The following is a 26,455-nucleotide window of genomic DNA, read 5'->3' as shown; positions in this document are numbered from 1 at the left end:
GAAGGAGGATTCCTGAGCAAAACTGGGATTGTGTTAGGCAGGAAAAAGGGCAGGGGATTAATGGATGCTGGAGTAGACAGCTAACACCGCCATTTTTGGTCTTTAAATACCACTTCCCTGGGCAGACTGGTGTAGGTGAATAGTCGTCAAGGCTGTTGCAACATCTGTCTGCTTGGCTTTCTCAGAGAAAGAGCATCCTTATTATTTGCCTTATTTCTTGAGTCAGATTTAACATTTCCTATACCTTCTGCCTTTACTTACTTCTCTTAGGTCTTTGCTTCCACTTGTACACATTGAGAAAAAATTCTCCTGACTGGTCTTCTTACCTCTAATTTTACTTAACTATAATCCATCTTTCACACTGTTAGTAGAACAATCTCCTTAAAAATTAATGTACATTATTACTCCTCTGTTTAGCCATTTCTTTGACTTCCTATTGCCTGTAACATAACATTAACAGTCTTTGCATTAGCACATAAAAATGAAATATTTAGGTGTATGTTTAACAAACGTGTGCAAGATCTATATGAGGAAAACAAAGAACTCTGATGAAAGAAATCGCAGAAGATCTAAGTAAATTGAGAGGTATTCAGTGCTTATGGCTAGGAAGACTCAATATTGTTAAGAAGTCAATTCTTCCCAACTTGATCTATATAGATTTAATGTAATTCCTATCAAAGTCCCGGCAAGAGGGCTTCCCTGGTGGCGCAGTGGTTGAGAGTCCGCCTGCCGATGCAGGGACGCGGGTTCGTGCCCCGGTCCGGGAAGATCCCACATGCCGCGGAGCGGCTGGGCCCGTGAGTCATGGCCGCTGAGCCTGCGCGTCCGGAGCCTGTGCTCCGCAACGGGAGAGGCCACGACAGTGAGAGGCCTGCGTACCGCAAAAAAAAAAAATAAAATAAAATAAAATAAAAATCCCAGCAAGTGAATATTAGCAAGCTGATTAGAAACTTCATATAGAAAGGCAAAAGACCCGGCAGAGTCAACACAATATTCAAGAAGAATGAAGTTTGAGGACTGATACTACCTATGTGCTAGACCTATCAAAGTCCCTATCTTAGAGAAGCCTACAGTCTTGGAGAGACAACAATTCAAACAACCATTATAAATATTTTACTAAAGACTTTGGGTTCATTCAGTCTTGCTGATTGTACTCCACAGAGTCAGAACTCTCCTTGTAGTTATAGGATGGCTTCTGGTAGCTTCCCTGTTTCTCCAGATGGTAACATTGCCACTACCTAATGGTAGAGGGATGAAATGGATAATGTAGTATTAACTCCCATGTGTATTTCCAATGTATAAGTTCCATGTAAGTAGTGTGCCCATTCTACAGGGTAGCAAAAGAAGCTCAGGGAAGTTCAGGAATTTGGGTAAGATTGTTCAACCAGAAGATGGCAGAGTTGGTATTCAAACTTAGGGCTTTGGAAGAACAGAATTCCTACCACCTGCTGGTGGCTTCAACTCAGACAGAGACCCCCGTAGCTGGTAAATGAGAAGGGAGGGTGGCATCACAAGTCCCCTGGGCTCAGAGCTCACACTCTTGACCACATGCCACACGCCAGGGCCTCACCCAGGGCTAGCCCTCCTGGAAGAAGTGCCTAGAGACGCAAACTGGAGGCTGGAGCCGGCAGGCCCCGCTCCATCCTCATAACCAGGGAGATGCGCAGTCATCTCAAGAAAGCAAACAGGTTGTGGCGGTAAGATGTAAAGGTGTGTTGGGCAAAAGACTTAGTGAGGAATGTTCGAAGGCTCAGTGTGGTTCACTGACCTCCTCTAGAAACATCTCAGGTTACAATAAAATTACACATGTCATTCTGAATGTCTAGGTAGAGAGCTATGTGGGAAGCTTTCTGCCAATCTCTGAAGGCAAAGAAAGGGGCTGTAGCCAGAAAGCAGTATTGAGTAGGGCACTCCTAAGTGGGGACCATGGAACTGTGGATGCTGGGGAGGTCCTGCTTCTGTCTCTGGCAGATGAGAGGAAGACAATGTCCACCTTATCAAGCACAGGGCCAGGGCATGAAGGGCCTGGGGGCAGTGGGACAACGTTGTGAATGAACCATGCACACCTGCATGGAACGATGAGAGGAAGGGTGACAGCATACGAACGAGTTAACAAAGGAAACAGCGTTGTGATGCTGGTATTTATCAAACTCCAGAACACACAGAGCCATGTTGAGAGGTGACCCTGTGATGGGGACTTCCAATTACCGCCAGCCTCGGAGGGCGCCAGTTTCCAAAGGGATCTCTCTGCCAAGCAGCCGAGGCTCCTATGGATGGTGCCTGAAAACACTTTGAAAAGATGGAGGGAGATGAAATACTTTTCCCTGCCTCTAAATTAGGGATAAATTGGAGATCAAATTGAAGATCAAGCCTACGTTAACAGTTCCTAAAAGGACAGTCCACTCCCTGGCTGCCACGGGCAGGAGTGAAGAGGGTCGTGCAGGTGTTGATGCAGCCCTACCCCAGAATGGGACCCACTGCTCATCGTCCTGGGAGGTGGGTAGGACAGAGGATCCAGAGACTGTCTGGCAATGGGAAACTGCTAAATCATCTCAAAGATCCCCCTTTCAATTTAGGGCTGAGACATGCTAAGAGGGGAAGCAGGCTCTAGGATGGCACGGGGCTCTCGCTGTATGTTCATCCCTTGGCTGCCGTTTGGAGGGCAAATACTGCCATGAGTAACCCTGAGAAGAAACATAAAGGGGAGGCCCGTCCACCCCATATGTTTCTCTGGCCTCATCTCGTCCCCACTCCCCGATAAAGTTGAAGTTCCTGCGGGTGGCACACAAAATCCTTCAGCAGATGGCCTCAACCCACCATTCCACGCTGTCTCCCTGTTACTCCAGCCCTCGCTCCTACTTAGGAATCACACAGACCTTATTCCCTAAACACACTGCCTTCCTTCAAGCCTCCATGCCTTTACCAGCGCCGTCCTCTCAGCCTGGACCACCTTACCCTCTCTTAGACTTAGTTAGCCCCTGACCATCCAGATCTATCTCACCTTCCTCTGGAAAGCCTCCCATTTCCTCTAAATTGGGACAGTGCCCTCCTACGGACTTTCCATACTCCCCCCCAGGGTAGCATTTATTGCATTATAAGTACCCACTGCCCTGTTTTTGTACTCCACTGGGGCCTCCTGAGGGGCAGGGCTCTGCCAGGTTTCCAATAAGCATTCAGCTCCTGGTAGGAGGCCAATCACAATATTAGTTGGTCGACAAATGGAGTCTGAAAAGAGCAAATATTTGTTTAGCAAATATGTAAACAAAACATATTCATAATTTAAGTCACTATATTTAAGTTCCTATATAATTAAGTTTTAAAAGGGTAGTAAAAACTCAGTTGACGTTTACTTATAGACGTTCAGAAGAGGGGCTGGAGGAGTTTGGGATGAATTCATGGAAGCTAGACCTTGGATAAGGAAACTTTAGATAAGTGGTGAAGTGGTTAAGAAAGGAAGTGTTTGGGGGTGGGTGAGTAGTATTGAACTGGCCCAAGCGGAGCGTACATCTGGGAGAGTGAAGGGAATACACTGCACAAGTTGGGTTGGGAGGCTTTGGATACCTGGCCAAGGACTTTGGACTTTATCTTATAGACAGGGTTTGGAAAGAGATGTGACACCATGATAATGACATGTGAGAAGGATGAATCTGATGCCTTAAAGGATTAATCAGAAGTGGGGAGGCTGGTTGGGAGCTACAGCAATTGTACCACATACAGCCTAGATGAGGTGATAGTCATTAAAATGATAATATCAGGAATTCCCTGGTGGTCCAGTGGTTAGGACTCTGTGCTTTCACTGCTGAGGGTGTGGGTTCAATCCCTGGTCAGGGAACTAAGATCCTGCAAGCTGTGTGGCCAAAATGTAAAAAAAATAAATAAAAATGATAATATCATCCTCAATTCTTCACCTGCCCCCACCCCCATAATAGAATTACACATTCACAACCTTGCCATGGCCTCAAGCTGGCAAAGTATCCTTTCCCCAACTCTTGATTTTGAGCTTGGCCAAGTGACTTTCCTTCACTGATGGGATGATAGCATATGGAATGTCAGCACAGGCTAGAGATGTGCTTGTATGGCTGGGTTTTCTCCACTGGCTTCTGCCATTGCAATAAGAACATGCTCTGCTGGTCCCAGAAAATGAGAGATTCTTTGAACAGCCTGGAGCCAAGGGCCAGCTCCAACTTAGATCGGCCGATCTCCAATCTAATTACAGACTGTGAGCGAGAAACAAATTCTTGCCATTGTAAGTGACTGCCCCACCTTTCTTTGACCCCTCCTTCACAGGACTTGTCCCTTTTCTTTACCTGTTCTACAGCCCTTTCTCACTGCTGTAGAACAGGCACTTCAGGCTCTCAGCTACATCCACCAACTGTTTTTTTTGCTTATTCCTTCTCATCAGCATTGAAGCTGGTTCTCTCTCCAATCATTAAATGAAAACCTCCATATTGACCCCAGTAATCATCCAGTCTCTCCTCAGTCTGATTTCTTGGAGATTTGTCCATACCAGCTGCTAAACTTCCTGTCTGCATATCCTCCCTCCAACTCATTCCTCCACACTGAAATTGGATTGTCACCTCTACTATCTCATGAAGCTGCCATTCTTTGTCTGCTTCCTCTCAGTCGTACTTGACGGTGGATCACTCCCTCTATGGAATGCTCTCTAGCCTTGGTTGGTTGATACCACACCGGCTGTTGCCTCCTAGTCTCCTTTGAGGATACCACTTTCTCTGCCCTTCTCTTAAAGGTTCATGTTTCTTGGGGCTTGGTCCTAACCCACTTTCTCTTCCACTTTATGTCCTGCCCAAGGGAGATCACATCCACTGTGGGAGCTTTCTCTACCTACCTATCTATCTGTCTACCCATCTAATCTATCACCTGTCAACGGCTTCCAATCGTCATCTTCAGCCCAGAATTCACTCCTTGAGTGCCAGACCCATAACCCAGAGTCCCAACGGAATCCTATTGCTTTATCCAACATTTTATTGGGTACCTCCTACCTGCCAGACATTGTTGTAGGTACTGGATATATGTAGTGAACAAAACAGACAGAAAGCCCTGCCCTCATGGAACAAATATCTCGCTAGAATCAGAGAAGTCGGAGAATGAATAAACCAGTAAAATAAATAGTGAGAGCCATTGGAAGGTGGTAAGCAGAGCAGGGATGTCATCTGTTCATGTTTTTAAAGGCTCCCCTGGCCTGCTGTGTTACAGACAGGCTGGGGGAGGGGGGAAGGCAGAAACAGGGATGCCAGTTAGTTGACCTCTACTTTTGAATGACCCACAGACACCTCAGACTCAAAACTCCAAAACCGAACTCAGTACCTTTCCCCAAACTTGCTCTTCCTCCCACGCTTTGCAGTTCAGTGAAAGGCAGCTGAATCCACCAAGGACTTGAGTGGGATACCTGGAATCCCTGACCACTCCAGCCCCCTTCCTTTCCATCTAACCAGTCATGAATCCTGTCCACTCCAACTTCTAAGTACCTCATTCCTTCCTTCCTTTATTTATTATTTCACTCATTTACCAACTCTCTACTGAATACTTACCAGGTTTTAGGCCAGTACTAGAGAGGTAAACAATCAGATGTGATCCCTGCCCTCTTGGAGCTTAGAGTTTAGTGTGGGAAATAGATAATATAGACAAAAATAAGCCAATACACATATGACATCCTCTCATGATAAGGACTATAAAGAAAATGAACTTGTTTCAGCAAAGAAGAAAAATATGAGAGAAACTCTTACATAAGGTGGCCAGGGAAGAGCCCCCTAGGGAAGGCATAGGGCTAAGAAGGGATGGGTCATGTGACAATGGTGCCATAGCTAAGGACCACAAATTGGGAGGCTGTAAACAACAGAGTTTTATCCCTCACAGTTCTCGAGGCTAGAGGTCAGAAACCAAGGTATCAACAGGGCCATGCTCCCTCCAAAGGCTCTAGGGAAGGATTTTTTGTCGCCCCTTCCTGGTTGCTATGGTTACCCCCAGTCCTTGGCTTGTAGACACACCACTCCAACGTCTGCCTCCATCTTCACATGGTCCCCTTCCCTCTGTGTCTATATCTTTATATGTCCTCTCCTCTTCTTATAAGAATACCAGTCATTGGATTTAGGGCCCACTTTTACCCAGTATGACTTAATCTTAATTAATTATATCTACGAAGGTCCTATTTCCAAATAAGTTCACATCCTGAAATTCTAGGTGGACATGAATTTTGGGGGAGACATGATTCAACCCAGTACAAATGGCAAGATCCTTTCCAAGTAGGTGGAGCAGCTTTTACACAGGCCCTTCAGGTAGGAAGGAGCTTGGAGTGTTTGGAGCCAGTGTGGCTAAAGTGTAGGTGTCAGGAGTAGAACAGACCCACGGAAGCTTGCAGAGAGAGGCAAAGCCAGATGGTGGAGGAAAGAGGGAGAGGGAGAGGGAAGGAATGAGGTACGAATGATGTGGAAGATAAGAAGTCCGAAGGATCAGAGTCCTTGAGAAGGTGGCCATCGTAGGATGTCACGGCTGGGACAGGGTTGGCTTGTGATAGGAGGAGGGTTCGAAAGCAGAGAAGGGGAAGATGGGTACAGGAGCAGGTAGGTGTGATGGCGAGGAAAAGAGAAATCCTTTCTAATGGCTTCTATTTTTTCAATTAAATGGGAGATAGCTAAGAGGAAAGGAGGAAAGGAGGAAACGAGCTGGAGTTTAGAGAAGAAACTTGTGATAGTTGTCTTGGAGAGAGAGAGATCAAGCGTACCAGGATTGCTAGGAGAGTTAAGAGCCCTTTCCAGGTTTGTGGTTCTCTAGAATATGCCCATTTTTCTGCCTTTCACTGTCGCCCCAGCTCAGGCCACATTATCACCCCTATGTGACTGCAGCCACATCTGATGGGTTCCTCTTTCTCAACCTTGCCCCTACTCCAGTCTGTTCTCTACACTGCTGTCGCTCTGATCATCCTACATTCACGTGGCATCACACTCCAGCGTAGAACTCTTCCAATAGTTTCCCATCACCCTAACATACAACCCAAGCTCTTTCACGTGAGTCTTCAGGTCCTTTATGGGCTGGTCCATGCTCGCTTCACAGCCTCATTTCTTGCCACTACTACTTCAAATTCCACATTTCAAACATCCAGGATTACTATAAATTCTTGAATGTGCTCCACTCTCTCTCCACTCTGAGGCCTTTCACTCACTATTCCTTCTTCCTGAAATACTTTCTCCTCCTGCTCTAGCCCCCTCCGCTGTCTGCCTGGTTGACTCTCCTTCTCCCTTCTCAGTGTCTCCTCCCCAGGCAGCTTTCTCTGCCATTCCCTCACTCCGAGTTTGGGTGGGTTTCCTGCATAACCCTCTGTGCTCTCCTTCAGTTACCACATTACAATGTAATTGCTTTTTCATTTCTATTTGGCCCTCATAAAGCGATAACCCCCCTAAAGTACCATACCTATGGTTTTCATATTACTTTACACATAGTGGATACTTAAAACAAAATCTATTAAAAAACTAAATAAATGAAAAGACGAAGACAAGTTAATGTCTATGCTGAAGGTCGTCAGTAACGCAAAGCTTTAGAGCGGTTGACTCTGCTTCCCCTCAAGGCACGATGCGATTGAACTTTATGCTGTGACATCAGGGAACTTCACTCTGCATGGCCATCGCAACTCAGCTACCTGTTTCACGCTCTGGTTCTCAGTTGGACTCCTGACTTTCCATCATAAATCGCGCGAGGCTTTGTAAGGGTTCCCCACAGGATAATCTCTGCTGTCTTTTTGCTCTATCCACCTCCTTCCACAATCTGTGGCCTCTGTTATTTGATTATAGGTTATGCTTTTCTTTATAAGTGGTCTTCCAGCTTCTGTAAGTCTTGGGACAGTGTGTGTATTGTAGTCTCTTGGGTCATTGGATTTTGAGTTCTCAGAAATTCTTTTTTTAAGCTGCTTTTTTCCTGCAGCAAAAACCACTTTGTCCTAGTTCCGACTCTTGAGTGGTACTTCCTGCTCTGCCTTCCAGCAGTGGCCCAGGGAGATACTCCCACTCATGCCCAAGTTGTCCTCAGATGGCTTCTCAAGTGACAATGGAAAAGAAATACAACACGTATTTCTCTCCTATCAGCAGGCCCTCTGATCTTGTTGGAGGCATGTTGATTCCACTACTCCTGTATGCAGACCCAATTCCCACCGTGACCACTTTACATCTTTAACCCGTTCCATTGGTGATGTAATAGTTTCCTTTCTCAGTTCTAGCCTTCACAACAGGTGAGTCCACGCCAGTTCGTGTGCCATTACTAGGTGAAATCAGCTGCTACTTGCCCTTCTGCTCCATCTTCTAATAATGTACTGTTTACCATGCTCCAGATATCACATAAGCAGTTACAGTATATTGGCCTTTGCTGATTCCTCTATTACTAGGATAGAGGAAATGAAAGAATTCCCATCCCCGGCTTCTTTGTGTGTTGACCTCAATACCTATAAATTCTTGTTGGGACAATCCCGCTTTACGAATTTGTCCATTTCAGAATGCACATTTATTTTTGGTTCAAAAGAAACTATTTTCTCTTATTTGTAAATAAGCTTTTTCCAAAAAACCATGTTTTCAGCACTGTAACTCTGAAGTGTAGCAGGTACAGTGCACTGATGCTTGACATTCATTCCAGCCGCCTTCTAGAATGCCGTCCATACTGCAGAGGCTGGGAAATGAAAACTGTATTTCTCAGACACCAACCTTGCAGCTGGGATTCTGGAAGTGAGCTCCGTTCAGCCATTCAGATGCATGGGGTTTGGAAGGCAGGAGTGAGACACAGCCCTTGCTTCTGTTCTTTTCGCTGGAGGTGTGGTCATGCGCATTTATTTTCATTGTGTCTGATCACTGGCTCTGTGTGTTGAAAGCTATAGCAGGTCAGCTGTTTCCTGGTGTGGGTTCTAGTGTCCACTCGGGTGGTTCAGGCTGTAGCAGATGCAGGGGCTTCCTGGCCATGGCGGCTTCCCGAGGGCGGCAGGGGTGTTGTGGTTCTGGAGTAGCTTCCTGCTTTGGCAGAGAGCTTCCTGGTGGTGGAAGCCACAGTTCTGCTAGTGACCCAGCTCTGCAGAGCAGTGTGGAGCTCATCCTGGAAAGGACCAACCTAGAGCCTGTCTCTGCTAATTTGTGAGCCATTTAAGGCCATGTACTAAGGCCCTTTCTGCTGACACTAGCTGGAATGGATTCCGGACTTTGCAAGGGGGACCCTGACCGATAAACCATGGGAGTAGTTATTTGCAATATTAAATACAGCTTCTGCTTAGAAAGATTTTAAGGCAAGAGAAGCAGCTATCTAAGAAGAGAGGCAAGATTCAGGCTTTCTTTTGTTTTGTTTTGTTTTTTGCTGTACGCGGGCCTCTCCTTGTTGTGGCTTCTCCCGTTGCGGAGCACAGGCTCCGGACGCGCAGACTCAGCGGCCATGGCTCACGGGCCCAGCTGCTCCGCGGCATGTGGGATCTTCCCGGACCGGGGCACAAACCCGTGTTCCCTGTATCGGCAGGCGGACTCTCAACCTCTGCGCCACCAGGGAAGCCCGATTCAGGCTTTTTATTGGCAGCTGCAGCTATGTAGGAACCAAATGGAGGCTCTTGCCATTTTGGGTGCATATATAACTTTCTGTGCCAACAGGGGTTTGAGTGATGGATGGGAGGCAGAGCTCTGGAGGCCCTAACTTCCACATTAACTTGAATTTATCCTAAAACTCAACCCTAAGTTTATAAGCTTTCAGGTCACATTCTCCTGCCCCAACTTTTCCAATGATGAGCAGCCCCTCCCCATTCTCTCCCTGTCATCTCTCTGGTTCCTTCCCTCCCCTCCTACAGGGGTCCTTCACCACCTCTAGTCACCCATCACAGACACACAGACACACAGAAACACACACACACACACACACACACACACACAAGGGAGGAGTCCATTTGTAAAGAAACAGTGCTATAAACAACAAATTAAAGTTTCCAAGGAGAAATAACAAGATTTGCAGTAGAGTCTGTCCCGGGGAGAAAGGCTCATTGTTCCTTTATGAAAAGCACAAGGGGAGAAAGACAATGTGGCAAGGAGACAGTAAACAAGAGCAGGTCCGAGAACCGGCAAGTCTCTCTTCATCTCTCTTAGGTTCAGGTTCCGTTACTCTACACTTTTAAGATTAGGCAGTACTTGCTCATGGTACAAAAACGGGCACACAGCAAGTCTCCTGCCACCCTGGAGCCCACACTCCTCCTCCCCGACTCAGCAGCCAGCACTGTGGTGAGTTTCTTCCCCAGCTCGTTTTCCCAAAGGGGCACTTCGGACCTGGGCATTGCATGGAAGCCTCTGAAATGGTGGGGAAGAGCTCTGGGGGTAAAGGTGGAGGAAGGGGCGTCCATGGTGGTGGCGGAGGCGGTGACGGCCAGGACTCCAGCCCAGCCGGCTGGTGCCTGGCCGAGATCCGATCCCGCAGCGTGGACAGGACACCTGTGCTTTCCGCCTCCCAGCCGCTTGATCCTCAGGAAATAGCCCGTTCCCTGGCAGGAGGCGGGCCTGTGCCGTTTTCCTTTAAGGTTATTGTCTGCTAGGTTTTATTATGTTGTGGTTTATTCCCACAGCTTTCCCTTCAGCTGCAAAGTAGAGTGCTTATGGATGAATGTTTGTTTATATATGTCATGTTGCTGTCCTTTCAGGTCCAAATACATGCATCTGAGGCGGGAGGCCGTGTTTGTTTTTTAAACTAAGTGGAACTGCCAAACACCCTCTGCCCAGAACATGGAAAGTTGCCCTATTAGGAGTTTACGGAAGAAAAATCGGTGCCAGTTATAGCAGGTATTGAGAGAGGAGGAGGGAGGGAGAGCCAGAGCCACAGACTGAGACAGAGACAGAAAACCTGAATAATCCTCTGGCAGTTCTGAGTGTGACACAAGATTCTCTTCTTTCTTAGCAGTTCCGTGCCTCGTTCCTGATATTTTTAGGGTCTGCTATGTCTCTTGCTATGAGAATTAGCATCAGCAGCTTTCAAAATGACTTACCAGTTAACCCCTCCAGAAATCTTAAGACATTATTCTTTTCTTCTCCAAATTTCCCATCTCTAAGCCTTCTAATTCTCCTTCAAATTTCCATCTGTAAAGTTAATACAATCCAATAAGAAAATAATGTGCTCTTGAGACATTGACATGCTCAGAGCCATTTTATCCTGCCCTAAAGCCTGGAAAGTTTGAATTTTCCTTAGGATAAAAAAGTAAGAAATAATAGAATAATTCACTGTACTGTAACAATTAAATCCAGCAATTTAACATCACGCATTGGTAAATGTAATGCTCACGACGACCCAAAGTCTCCCATGTGCTGACAGACAGAAACAAAGTTATAAATCTAAACCTCCTATTCCGAACCACATTCCTAAATGTAAATAAGCAACCAAGCATGCTGCTACATATCTTTACAGAAGCAATTACACACAAGCCTTATCAGTCGCTAAGTCGCCAACACACAATGCTTATCTGCTATGCCCTCTACTGGATAGAGTACACAAGACAAGTCGCGTTATTTCCAATTAATTTTTGGCATCATCCCTCTGCATCTGCTTTAAGAATGCAAGGCGTGAAATTTATAGTAGCAGGTTTAATGTTCCATCCAGCCAAAATTATTTTGCTACAAGGACTTACCTTTGGTGGAATATTTTGGGTTGGCCTTTTTTTTTTTTTTTTTAATACATAGATTGCTTCTCCCCTTCGTGCAACCCACTGTCCCAACTCTCAAGCTGTCACCAAACTCTGTACATGGCAGGAATAATTTCATGCTGAGTAAAATGTGTTTAATTTCACATCCTGTAAGAATAATTACTTAGCATAATGCCACTTAAAATGTATTTCTATCTGCAAATGCTAATGAAGCTGCAAAAACCTGAATCATCTTTGGAAAGAATTAGGGAATTAAGGGTGCTTTGCCTTCACTCCCTCTTCTCCTGGAGAAGGACTGCCTGAAGAGAGAAACCCAGACCACAGGAATAATCCAAGGCGAGAGCCTGCTGTCTTCAAACTGGGTGTGAGTCCAGTGGCTTTTCGGGGAAGTTAATCCCGCAGACCTCTCCTGAGCCTCCGCCAAGATGCTGCAACAGAGCCTCAGGCTCCCTGGAGATGCCCAATCCTCACCCAGGTCCCACTGGACAGCCACTAGGAGGGGACTCAGGCCCAGGGCCAGTGAGGACCACCTACCCGAATGGCAGGGCTGTGGCCTTTGGCCTTAAGGATCTTGTCTCTTTGATCATTGGTGCGCCCAGGTAGTAAAGACCACTGTGCTAGCTATTGCTCATCTTGAGGCTTAAAGCTTTCAATAAAGAACGACAAGGACTAAGAGAGAAAAGAAGTGCTTTGCCTTAAAAAAAATTCTTTAAACCGCTTTATTTTGAAATCATCTTAGAATTATAGAAAAGTTGCAAAAATAACTCAGAGAGTTCCTGTATACCCGTCCCCCGATTCCACCTAATTTAATAGCTTACGTGACTACAGTACAATGATCAAAACCAAGAAACTGACATTAGTGCAACATTATTAACTATTAACTACACGGCAGAGTTGGATTCGGTTTCACTAGCGTTTCCACTAATATTTCTTCCGTTCTAGAATCTAATCCGGGATCCCTTATTGCATTTAGTTGTCACAACTCCTCAGTCCCCTTCAATCTGTGTCACACTCTTTGTCTTTCCTTGTCGTTCACAACTTTGACACTTTTGAAGAGTACTGGTCAGGTATTTTGCAGAGTGTCCCTTAATTTGGGTTTGGGTGCTATTTTCTTGTGACTACATTGAGGTTATACATTTTTGGCAAGAATGTTACAGAAGGGCTGATTCCTTCTCATTGCTTTGTGGAAGAGGGGCCTGTTCTCTTCCAGCAACGGGAGTGAAGCAGCAGCATGTGCTGAGGGCCTGAGGGAGCCATTGCACCTCTTAGAACCTGGGTGTGGGTCCCAGAGAGTCAGGCACTGAGCCTGAGAGCACTCAGCATGCTTTTCTTACCTGTCTCTTCCCTTCTCTGTTACCATGGTGGCAATGGAGAAGCGAGAAGTTTTCTTCTCTGTAGGCAGATAGCACTAGTATTTTCTTAATCCGGCGCCGTTGAGATCCGCAGAAGGACAAGGTGTAGCCAAGGAAAGCGGAGTATTATGGATGCTGGGGGGAGAAGAGGTGTGGGGAGAGGAGGACCACGATGGAAGTGTGGGGAAAGGAACTGCTTTGTGATCCAGTGCAGCCGTTTGTGGATTCAGCAGGGCTCTCTATGACCTAGGAGTGAGATGAGGACGTCTCCGTGGGTGGGAACCGTGTTAATTTGTGTTGAGGCAGTGGTGGTAAACATTTCTCAATCAGCATTTGTAACAATGAGACGGCAGGTTTGATTTCCTCAGAGGGGTTAAATGTAGTGGTGGTACAAAAGGACCCTCGGGTAGATTTTAAATGCTTGCATTTTGGTTTTCTCCTTCTCTAGATTGGAAGTTCCCTAGGGAACAGGCCCTAGTCTGTCTGGTTCCCCTCCCCCTCTGAAAACCTAGTACCCGGGGCCTGGAACACTGTAGAGCTCAAAATGTGTTTATTGATTAAATGAATTTTTTAAAATGAGTTTTAAAAAATTGAGTGGATGAGATACTCATTTACAAAACACACTGACGGGCACTCCACTCATTCTTTATTGCAAGTCTGTGGCCCCGCCCCCAGCATGGTTTTGGAAGCCCAGTGGTGGCTGTGAGTTCAGGGCTCCAAGCTTTCCGACCCATATCTGTCCTCAAAGTGCCTGGCGAAGCTGTGTTGTGGGGAGGCTGTTCTTTGAGAGGTCCTGGGAATCTACAACGGAATCTACACTCTTTGGGGGAAAGTGGAATCAGATCAAATGTGTAGATGGCAAAATCTCAGTTTGGGAAGAGGCAAATAGTACTAATGTTGGAGCTTCCTGCCTCGTGGACCATGGTTTGGGGAAGCCAGTAAAGAAGGGAAGACAGTGATGGTAATGGGGTTGCGTGGAATGGGTTTTACTCAGGTGTGTAGAGTGGAGCACTGGTGTCCTGGCGCATTAATAACAGTCAGCACCCCTAACGGTGGCTATGCGCCGGGTACGCTTCCGTGCACGCTGTCTGCATCGGCCCATTTCGTCCTTACAGACACACCGTGAGGTAAGTCTGCTATAACTCCCTTCTCCAGATGAGGAGGTTAAGGCACACAGACACGTGCACCACGTCATCCAGCTACCAAGTGGCAGAGCCCTTGTCCAGCCCTAACCACTGTGCTATACAGTGTTCTAGTGCAGTCTAGAAAAGGCCCGTGCTATCTGGAACAGCCTGGCAGCTGGAAATGTGAATGGAAGAGTTGGGAAGGACTAGGATTCTGCTGTTTCAGGGACACGATGACCCCGCCAGGCACACGTCCCTCTGTGTGTGTGTGTGTGTGTGTACCGCTTCACGCAGGCAACAAGATCTCGAGTTGTCCCTCCCTCCATGGGAGGTGACAGTGAGTTCCTGCAGGAGACTGCACACTGCTGGGGGAGCTTTCAGATGAGATGAAGGTGTTTGTTGAAGTATTTCTTTAATCCAGCAGCACTATAATAAAAAAGGAACATGAAAGGTCTAGCTTACAAAATTTCAAGCAGGCCACATGTTTCACGTGACAATTATTGGCACAATTACTAGGAAATCGTATGGCATTGATTTAAAATAAAGTTCTAGTTTTGTTTGACTCTCGCACAGGCTCCCACATTTATCTTGTACAAATGAGCTCATAGTATTCAACAGGTTTAGGCTCTGTAGATCAACTATTTAATTGTTCACAAGGGGACACGTGAAAGGAGAAAAGTATCGTCACATAAACGCATGCAGCATGGCTTGTGTGGTCACATCAGAAGGAGTCTTTGTCGCACGAATGATACTAAATTTATTTGCCTCCCAAAGATGAAAAGCCAAACTACTTCCAGCTCTGACAGTAAATGCAGGAACGAAGCCATTCAATGGATGTCAAATGGAATTAGTTGTTATAACAATAATTGTTATTATTGTTGTTATACATTTTTACAAATCATACTTATGACTTCAGAACCAAATTGGGAAGAAATTATCATCTAAACACTGAATTGGTAAGGCTCATAATTAGGAAAACAGATACTTAGTTCTTCACAGAGGCCTCTGGCCTTCTGGACACTGTCAAAAATTTTTAATAGAGTGGCTGAACCAAACAGAACAATCATGAACACTGGCTCTAGGTGGTTTTGGTTTCTGGGAGGAAAAGTCTAATTCCCAACTCAATGAACATTCCAGTGGAGCTGGGACATATTTCCTTCTGTAAAACATAGAAATACTATTATGTTCTGAACCCTGCATAGGAGGGGGAAGGAGTATATAATCTAGAGCGACATTTTTCAAATGGAGCTTTCAGTAGCTGATTCAGCTGGAATGTAATTTATGCTAATAAGTTCCTGGATTTCAAAGTGACTTTTTCTTATCACACTAAAACCTTTAATTTGGGTATATATTCCTAAGTCCAGAATGGGTAGGAAAATTCTCTATCAAAAGCCAGGGATACAACTGGCCCTGTGTAGAAAGGAAGAAAAAAAAAGAAATTATATTCCAGAGGTTTGGAGGAGGGCAAGAAAGAAGTTCAGTGTATGGCTTTTAAACAATTTCCTACGACACAGCTCTTGATTTCACACACCTTTTACAGCTAGAAAAGTTTATCATAATTTTAACATGACTGCATAATTTGGGTCAATGTGACACAGAGTTGATAGTAGAATGTAACTGGTTTCATTTAACTGTGATGGAAGAGGGGAAAGTATACCAGATTGAGCCAAGAACCTTGTTTCTAGTCCCTAACTAGATTAGTTGTGCTAGTTATACTAGATGATCCCTTAGCCAACCTTTTTGGCATTAATATTCAATAAATTTGGATAAATTCTCCTAGGCCAGCGGCTTTCACATTTATTCTTTACTGTGATCCACAATAAGAAGTACATTTTATATTATGACCTTGTTCACATACATTTATAGATTTATATGTAAATGTTATATCTATATATCATTCATAGTATGATATATGTGCTGTACATAAACCACACACACATATATGTGAAATGAAACAAAATTTTGTGAAACAACAGCTACCCTTGTTACCTCTGATGCATTATATTTTTTATTCTATTTCATTATGAAAAAGCTGGTCAATTTCCTTTAAATTGATGTTACGACCCAGCCTTACTATCGCTGTAAGTAGGCACAGTGCTGCACTTTGGGCAGCTGCCTCCAGATGAACGCAGGTTACTGCACAGGTTAATGGTTAACTCTCTGATCGCTGAAAGAAAAATATAAAAACTGTGTGGATACCAGTCCACATATTGAAGGAATATGCTCTAATTTTAGTGAAAAATTATGACACACTAAATAGAAACAACCACTAAGTACAAGTACTCTCTATCAGTGAACTTACCCATTTTAAACTCTGCATAATTGAACTTTGGTTTTTCATTCTTCTATAAGCAAATCTATTTTTGAAACTTCCTCTCACCTGGTAGATTGGCTTTTAAGTCTTCAAGCAAAGGAACCTAGAGTTTTGATAAATGAATCATCTTCTATTTATAAACCACCCCTTTTAAAGCTTCTGTGGCTTTTGCTGGAGTATTTTAAAAGAGCCCTTGATTTTTTTTAATATTAACTTTTAAAAGCACTGTTAATAATACAACAATTTTAGGGAATTTCCTGGTGGTCCAGTGGTTAGGATATCCGTGCTTCCACTGCAGGGGCCCCAGGTTTGATCCCTGGTCAGGGAGCTAAAGTCCCGCAAACCGCATGGTGCAGGCCAAAAAAATTTTTTTAAATAAATGAAACAATTATATAATGTTTTCCTTCCACTTTCAAAACCCATTTTTTGGGGAGATACTGTAACAAGATTCTAGTCCTTGCATCTTTTACCCTGTCCTCAAATCCTCTGTGGCAGTTTTTGAGTAAAAGTCTTGGCATGCCAGATATTACAGGGATTTCTTGTGTCTCAGATGGTACTCAAGGATGTGTGGTAATAAGTGATTCATTTAGGTTCCATTACACTATAATCCAAGGAAGAGAAAATTGGGTCTGACTTCACAAGCATTGTTCCCTTGTGGCTTTAATCACACATACTTTTGCATATAAGTGAGGGTATTTCCAATGGTTCAACCATTAGGGAATATCTTATTTATATGGGAGAAATCTCCAAAGATTTTCTTTAAAAGGTTATATTATAAAATAACTCCTCAGACAACATTTCTTTTTTTTAAATATTTATTTACTTTTTATTTTTGGCTGCGTTGGGTCTTAGTTGTAACGCAGCTAAGTACGCGGGATCTTCGTTGCGGCGCATGGGCTCTTCATTGTAGCACGGGTTTCTCTCTAGTTGTGGTGCGCGGGCTTTTCTCTAGTTGTGGCACATGGGCTTCTCTCTAGCTGTGGCTCATGTGCTCAGTAGTTGAGGCTTAACGGCTTAGTTGCCCTGTGGCATGTGGGATCTTAGTTTCCCGACTAGGGATCAAACCTGCATCCCCCGCATTGCAAGGCGGATTCTTAACCACTGGACTACCAGGGAAGTCCCCAGATAACATTTCTAAAATAGAAGATGGTTATGGTTTGTTTGCATATTTTAAAAAACAGGATGTAATCTTCATTTATTAGTTTATAATATATAATGAATTTACCAATATAAAAATTATAATTCACCTATGTTACCCACCCCCCCATACTACTTGTACAGATTTATAACAGATTCTGAACAATTAACATTCTGAATGGGTTAAAACTTCGATTGGGCTTATTTCTATTAATCTTTTATTAGACATTTATTTAACATTAACCTCATCTAATGGCAATTATGTACAAAAAGACTTGCAACTACTTAGGTACTCTGTGAAGTTGGATCACGTGGATGGGAACATGGTCCAATTATTTGTCTTTGTATTCGATCTGTACCTTGAAACTTTCTCAACCTTATCAACTTTTTAAAATCATAACAATATCTGTGCTAATGAAAATTAACCCTCACCAATAACACTTGGGATCGGTGGAAAAGATCCAGATAACTCTATTTACAGGGCAATAATTTCAGGCTCTGTGTTTACAGTTTTGTAACCTCTACCTGTCTCTCCCATCTTTTTCTTTTTGCGATATGACATAAGCTAATCTTTCCAGGATATACAAATATATGTTACATTGTTGAAGAGCAATCAGATTTTTTTTTTCAGAAAAATCCCTTCCTCAAGATATATTCGTACTAGTTTACCTTCCGATATCCAGGTAAGCACATCGTGCTATTCCTGAGGCTTGTTTTATACCGTCCACGCTGATCCAAGTCAAACAGACCTTTAGAGGGTACTGACAATGACGTCTTCATTGAATATGATCGCGGCTAAAGCTTTAGCTCCCTGTTTGCTCTGTAATGCTGTGCCAAGATCTTGGCCTTTAGATGTTTCCAGAATCCCTGGAAACATTACTTATTTGTTTGTGAGTATAAGCCTTAGAATGGGTTTGCATTCACAGCAAAATATGAGGGTGAACAAAGCAGTGTGAATCTCTTACTGAGTTTGAGTTTTTTTTCTTTACCGAACCATAGGGCTTGGAGCCAGTTAGAAGAACAGAATTTTAAGTAATACTCTACATTGGTGCTTTTACAGAATATACCAGAATTAAAACAGAGTAAAAGGATTTGCTGTAATAGGATCCACTTTTTAAAAAAAATCTTTGGTGTTAACTTTTTGTCCTGAATATTAAAAGTATTAACATTTCTAAATTCTGAGGGATATTGGTAGGAACTATGAAAAAGGACTCACACACTGTTTAACTTTCAAAATATAAATTAAAAAACTACTCTTCATATCCTAATCTGATGACTTAAAGAAATCAGCAGGGTATCATACAAATAATCCTAACACTCAAAATGGCTTTATTTAAGTATAATAAAGGCTAAACATCATGGTTCTGTCATTAGAAAGGACTACGAATATAGGCAGAAATAACATTTCACAATTTCTATTAGAAGACTTCAAAATAGGACACTAGTCATTGACTCACTTCTATTTTGGCTGCATTTTGAGTCATAGAACAAAAGTATTAAAAAAAAAAAAAGGATCCTTTGAAAAAACAAAGAGAAGAGGAAAGTCAACAGCAAGAAGCAAGCATACCTCCATCATCGGGAACAGGGCTGGGGCGGTTTGTTAGGGAACATGGAAGCCACAATCTCCCTCTCCACTCACTCTCTGGTGTGTGCCAGCCTCGGTGCCGGGCAGGAGGGCACCACAGCATGTGGAGAGGCAGACAGTTTTGCTGGCTCCCACTTGCTCCTCAGGCCAAAGTCCAGGCAGAACTTGGCCTTGCAGGGTTCCTGTCATCCTGCCAAGCCTCGGCACTCCAGGGACACTGCTAGGAGAATGCCAGCCAAAACGTGCAGAAGTCACCTCCTTCACATCCTCTTCCATGTCGGGGGTTAGACTAAAGGATACCCCTTCTGTCAGATCTTATGGTGTTTGTGTACTAGCCAAGGAGAAGTAAGAGAAAGGAAAAGAAAGCAACTTGTTTAACCTCACACAGTAGAAAGGAAAGAATTCTTCAAAAAGTAGTTGATCTGGGAATGAAGCCCAACATCCCAAAATCTCAGCTCAGTTTGCTCTTTTTTCATTCACTGCTGGTTTTTTGGAAATTTAAATGATTATGATCCTGTCTACTGTGGGCCATCATATCATTGCCTTCTCAAACAGAGAGTGGTCCAAAGCCACTGATGCACAAATACAGAATAATCTATGTACCATCAGACAACAGTCAATACGCGAAGCATATTCAGGCATATGCTGAATATGTGTGTCCACATTATCGACACATTTAAAATGCAGATATTTTCAAAAAGAGGCCCTTATTTTCCATTCTTAAGGCCATAAATAGGAACTATTACTCCAACACCAGATGTGTATGTAGATGCTGTAATAATATTTACATATTATTCCATATACAATATGCAGATGTTCAAAACCAATATGATCATCTCACATACGCATGCAATCTCTTTTCTGAAATAATAAAGACAGTGCATTTCCAGGGAAGGCACATATGAATTTTACTGTACTCTTTTTAAAGGAAAGTGGAAATCATCATCTTATATAATTCTTTCAAATGGATCAACTTAGACAATTTATCAATGCTTCCTTAAATTTTTACACCACACTGCACTCCAACAGGTTTTTGTTTTAAGGTAAACCAGGTTTTTGGTTCTTCCCTGTGGAGAAGTTACTTTCAAGTCAGTGAAAGTTCTTGGCCCATGATTAAAAGTCTTTGCCAATTAGTACTCAACAACTTCAATTCATTTTTTTCTGGTTCAAGATGAGTAGGAGCCTAATAAGGCTGTGATAAAAGGGCAAAAGGCACCGAGAGCCAAAAGCGGATTAATGAGCTCCTCCATTTATTTGTCTTCCTAACAGCTGAACTGTTACAACTATTGACACTCTTCAAAAGGTTCCGCTCTGAACCCCGTCCAGGCACTGCAGGCTCCAATGGACATCTTCAAATCCAGAGAATGGAGGGGCAAGAGCTTCCCCTGTGTGATGCCAAAACCAACAAAGCCCCATGGATCAGGTAATGAAACTTCAGCTTTTCCCCCTTTGAGATTTATTTACTGGCAGCTGACAAGGGGCAAATTCAGCTCGAATTGTGCAGTCAAGGCCCTGTCAAGCTTTTAGAGGCACCCTTGTCTTGAAGCACCTTCATGACTGGCATTTCACTCAAAAGCCCTCGGCACTGGTCCTTAACAGCTTATGACATCACAAAGGACACTCCAGACAGATGCCTACATGGCATCCTGCAGCATTTTAAAAGAGAATTAGTGGTTTTAATTATGGTCGTAGTATGAAAGGGAACCATGCAAGCTCCACAGGAGACCTTTGATCAGACCCTTTTGCTAGTACAATGCCACGGAACTGTGACTATTCCTGGTAAGGGGCCTTTTCTTGCTGAATGACTCACCAGTGATCTTTGAATGCAGACAAGCTTCTAGCCCTCCCTCTTCATTAGTGAGCATTTCTATACAGGGGCCTATATAGTTCTTGGAGTCTAGGAGCTATACAATTGGGGGGAAAAGAATCCCTACAGATTCAGGCCTCTACTTAGGAAGTGCTGAAGGACTCTGAGTGACTTTATTCATTAAAACAGGTTGCTATTAATTAACTGTCATAATAAAATAAAGAACTATTATTTGCATTTCTTACTATGTTCTCTTTAGTAATATGTATAAAAGATGCTTGTAACAGAAATGAATTTATTGAACCACTTCCCCACACCCCCCGAGCCCCTGCCCTTTTTTTTTTTTCGCATTTTGGCAGCAGGACTAATTATTGGGCCCAGATTTATGAGCCCAAATGGAAGTAAAACATGAATATAAAATTAATTAAGGAAAGACAAAATCCTTTTTACTTGCCAATCAGTTTAAGCAACTGAAAAAAAAAGCAAACAACAATTAGCTTAATTTTTTAGTGATTTCAGAGAATGATCTAAGACAATAAAACCCTAACCTTTTCAAAATACCATTTGGTTGGTATTTAGTTTGAAGTGTGAGATTATGTAACAACCACAGCTACTCAAAAAAACAAAAAACAAAAAACCAACAGTATTCTAACTTGAAGCATAACAAGATTCATTCTTAAAAAAAATGATTTCACTTCTCGAAAACAAAGAATGTCTTTGGTATGGTATTAATGTTTGAAGAATTTAATTTCAATCCCAATCCCAATAAGCAGGGCCTTTAAGATTCATGGTCAATATTTTAAGTATATGAAAACAGTTCATTCTCTTCTAGAATCTCATCAAGCAACTCATTTGGTGAAAGACTGTGGAATTAGGAAGATTTTTCAAAATATTCTTGCTGAAATGCTAATTCAGTAACATGGGCTAAATAGTATTTGCATAAATAGCACATCTCGGTCTCTAACCACCCCCCCTCCCCCGAAACAGTACGGCTGCACCATGTACTTATATCTGGGAGATGACTTAGGCCCCCATTTTTTTATGCTGTTTCTTTTCTTGGATGAAAAACTTTTAGATTTTGGAAGCCAAACGCCAAGCAGGTTTTTCACAGTTTGCTGTCTCAGCCATTTTTCATATTTCTCAGACTTTGCAGTTCTTTTCTTAGGTGTTTTAGAGCAACTGAAATATCGGCCAGCTGTGGATCATTCTGGGCCTTCTGAGTGTAGAGACGGAAGTGTCTGATGGTTTCAGATAACAAGACTTCAGGGTCTGCACCTCTTTCCCGAAGGCGCAGCATCCGTTCACAGGCAATGGCATAGTTCTTATGCCAGTTCACTGGATGTTCCTTTCGTAAATAGACAATCTCCTTATAAAGCTGGAAGACAGCAAAAATGTTGGTATTCCATTGTTATCCCTTGACTTTTTTCAAAAAAAAAAAAAACAGAAAACACAGAGAAATTAACACAAGAAAAAAAAATCCAACCAGCCTACAGTAAAAATCTAATTGTTGCTAGGCCATGCAGAAAATGCAAGGATGCTACTATAATTATTACAGTAGCAGGAGGCCAATGTGCTTCATCTGAAACTGCTTCTGGGGTTTTTTGGATGTTGCAGAGGGAACCTAAGACACACTGTGTCAGGACAAAATGCTGTTCCTCCAGAAAGATGTTCTGAGAAAGGGATTTAGTTCTAATTCATGGAAAGCTATTTACTCAACAGGCAGAAAGGATGAAACTCTAAATTTAGCTATAGGAGAAAAAGATAGCTTTCTTTAGAAAACTGCACGGAAAAAGAACTTGAAGAAATTTAAATGTTGTCCCTCATTTTTACAAAAATTTCTCCCTATATTATAAACAACAGTAATAACAATAGCGACAATAAAACACATCAGACAAATCCAGCATCAAACAGACTGGGCATAACAGAATTTAAGAGACATCCTTAAAGTGAGATATTGAAAATCTTCACAGTGTCCTAAAATTACAATTTTCATAGTTAAAACTTTGCCCACAGGAATTCAGAGTTTTGTTTTTCAATATCAGAGATAGTATTAATTGGATAGAGTTAGAATCTTTAATACTGATTTTTCCAGAGGAAAAACATCAAAATTTAACAAATAAACCAAAAAGTAGATGCAAATCTACAAAACAGAATATTATACTTGCATATTTGGGAATTTCACAGCCTTCTTGGGGATTATCAAATTGGAGTCAGATCCACAGGCACTTGAGTTAACCAGTAGCCTCCAGGAGAGCACAGGACAAGCAATGGTGCTTTCTCCAGGGACAAGGGCTTTCTGAATTAGAACTACACTCATTACATCATCCAGTTGAAAGGGACCCAATTACATTATCTATTTCCCCAACCCCTACTCCAGAGCAGACAAATGCCTACCTAATCTGTTTCAAAACAACATCCCCATGAAAAAGTCCCCAATCCGCATGTGATATGTCATTTTGATATTTAATAACCCTCAGGCCTCAAGCTGCCTTTTAAAGCTATTTTCCCCTTAGTTCTCTTCACTCCATAAAATAGGAGAGTCACCTCGCACTTTCATAGACATCAAAGCTATTGAGTCAGCCTCCTACCCGTTTATTTTCTTGGTAAAATATTCAAAGCTTCTCTACCTTTCCTCATAGTTTTTGGCTTTTTTTTTTCCCTATCCGTTGCTCCTCTTCCCAGGCCTCCCTCTGATGAGGGACATCTGTAAACTGCATGGCAGGCTGCCCGGAACAAAGTAGGTGCTCAGGAACTGCTCAGGTTCTTTTCTTCCCCAAGTTTTCAAAATCCTGATAAGGTTCTGGAGTGCAAGACAGACGCTAGCACTTCATTTCCCAATGGCTCAAGAGAATAAGAGGCAGCTCATGACCTCCCTGCTTCAGTCTGCAGACATCAGAACAACTACGCTACCCTTTTCTAGAACATCGACTCATTCTGGATGGCCCATTAGGCCACATGTGCTGTATCTTAAGAAGCTAAGAGTCATTTCTCATCATGTGGAATTACATTTCCCCCTCTAGGCGTGTATCACTGTGACATTAGTGTTAGTGGAACGTATTCTGTCTTGCGGGGGAAATCTTCAATGTATCACATGTATTCCTAAAGATAACAAAGATCATTCTTGCTCTCCCACTACACCTGAACTTAATGTCCTGTATAAGCTATTGAGCAGGATAATTTAATAATAACAAAAATATCTTTTATAGCTAACAAGACTGTTCTTGAAAAACCTGTACTAGGGGCTGATTTGTGTTGACCCATGGAGTACTTGGCCTCATTTGTCTTGCAAATGGTGTCACACATCTGGAGACATATGTGAAGGAGATACCTATAGACTGCTACAGACTTGTGTTCACTGAACAGAGTAATGCTTACAGGCCCAAAGGGACAATAAATCCATGAATTAGCTTCAGTGGTGGCCTAACAACTGACCATGGAACAGATCACTGATGAGAATATAAAATATTAGTTAAGTCTCAGATTTCTCCCAACTAAATACTACTTGTTTTTCACAGAATTATACAGGGTATTAGAGATGAACCGGATATGACCAGGATATGAGAGATAATCTATAAAGTTTACAGTCCACTTTTTTTTTTAAAGAAAAAATAGAGGTCTGGAAAGGTTAACTGGCTCACAGTTGACAGTGAATGGTGGAGCAGGCCTTGAACCTGGACCTCCTGACTGCCAGACAGAACTCCAGCATGCTGTTTCCTATAACTAGTCCCTGGCTGTCCTTGAGTGGGCACCTAGGAGGTTTCCACCTTTGTCCCTGTGGTTCCGTCGTTACGGACTGTCCGCCCTGCCCCACTTTCTCGCTACCCTGCCCCACATCTGCCTGGCCAGTCCCTTCTGATCTTTCAGGATGACACTGCGGTGACATCTCCTCTAGAAGCCTTCCCTCCCTTCCTCACCAGCCCCTCCCCAGAAGGCTGTACTCATGTGCTGCTCTCTGCTCCCACTGCACCTCTGCAAACCTCTCGTAACTCTCGCGACTGAATTCACTGAGGGCCTTATCTCCCACCTCTCTCTCTAGCTTGTGCCTCTTTGACAGCGGGAATATTCCTGATTGTCTCCATCACAGTATTTGGTACAGACTGGGTGCTCCATAAGTGCTCCGTGAGTGAATGAATAAATGAATAAACAACGGACCAATGAGCACAAAAGTGAGGAGCAAAATCTGTCATACCAATTGGACATCATGCAATTTTGACTCAGCACCAAACAAATGCCCTGGCTGAGTAGATCTACAGCAGCCCAGAGACAGCAGAAATACCTCCTCACTTGCTTAGACATACAGCTCCTGGGCTCTGTTCTTATTGGCCTTCGCCAGGATGCCTATTTCCTACACAGCAGGCTCCAAGACTATCTCTGAAGGTGATGAACAGCCCAGTGCTATAAATCTCAGAAAAGCAGGGACTTGTTAACATAGTGCTACAGCAAAGCAAGCCTCTGCTCTGGACTCCCCTTGCCATCACAGAGGACCAGCTAAGCAAGAGCCTCAGTGTGGCTGGATGTGAAGGCTGTTTGGTTTCCTGGGGCCACATCAGAAGACAGAGCCACTCTCCATGACCCTTTATCTCTCTCATAAAATCCCAACCAGGGCTTCCCTGGTGGCACAGTGGTTAAGAATCCGCCTGCCAATGCAGGGGATACGGGTTCAAGCCCTGGTTCAGGAAGATCCCACATGCCCCAGAGCAACTAAGCCCGTGTATCACAACTACTAAGCCTGCGCTCTACAGCCGGCGAGCCACAACCACTGAGCCCGAGTGCCACAGCTACTGAAGCCCGCACGCCTTAGAGCCCGTGCTCCACAACAAGAGAAGCCACCACAATGAGAAGCCTGTGCACTGCAACGAAGAGTAGCCCCCGCTTGCCGCAACTAGAGAAAGCCCGCGCACAGCAACGAAGACCCAACGCAGCCAAAAATAAATAAATAAAAATTAATTAATTAAAAAAAAAAGAAATCCCAATCAGCCATGGCCCGATCATTTCAAGTGCAGCCAGGGTCATGATTTTGCGTAGAGGGCAACCCATCAAAACTTGTTTCTTTTTTTAAATAAAGCCATCATATTAGTTTCCTATTGCTGTTGTAACTAATCACCACAAATGTAGTGGCTTGAAACAATATAAATGTATTATCGAATACTTCTAGGGGTCAAAAGTCATAAAAATGAAGGTTTTTGTAAAATCAGCAGGGCTGTGTTCCTTCTGGAGGCTCTGGAATGTATTTCTTTGCCCTTTCCAGCTTCCAGAGGCTGCCTGCACTCCCAAACTTGTGGCCCCTTCCTCCATCTTTCAGGTCGTACGTGTGGCAATCTTTTAAGTCTTTCTCTCTGACCTCTGCTTGCAATGCCACATCTCCTTCTCTGACTCTGACCTTCCTGCCTCCTTCTTCTAAGGACCCTTGTGATTACGTTGGGCCCACCCGGATAATCCAGGATAATCTCCCCACCCCAAGATCCTTAATCACATCTGCAAAGTGCCCT

General features: G+C 43.4%; 1 protein-coding gene across 3 annotated transcripts in view; it reads right to left on the bottom strand.

Moving 5' to 3' along the window:
• Nucleotides 1-20,042: 20,042 nt before the first annotated feature.
• The window catches only part of TMEM260 (transmembrane protein 260), a 61,002-nt gene continuing 54,589 nt past the window's right edge, over nt 20,043-26,455 (bottom strand). For 2 of the 3 annotated variants that reach the window (XM_032622171.1, XM_032622173.1), the window contains one exon: nt 20,043-22,341. In XM_032622171.1, the coding sequence (XP_032478062.1) occupies nt 22,087-22,341 (255 nt within the window). In that variant the 3' untranslated portion in view covers nt 20,043-22,086. Of the gene's footprint in view, nt 22,386-26,455 lie in introns of all 3 variants that reach the window. The other variant, XM_032622172.1, reaches the window with a different exon arrangement.

The sequence above is a fragment of the Phocoena sinus genome, chromosome 2 (assembly GCF_008692025.1).
Source record: "Phocoena sinus isolate mPhoSin1 chromosome 2, mPhoSin1.pri, whole genome shotgun sequence".
Classification (NCBI taxonomy): domain Eukaryota; kingdom Metazoa; phylum Chordata; class Mammalia; order Artiodactyla; family Phocoenidae; genus Phocoena; species Phocoena sinus.
The sequence above is the reverse complement of the archived record's forward strand: the minus strand, read 5'-3'. Positions and strand labels throughout refer to the sequence as shown.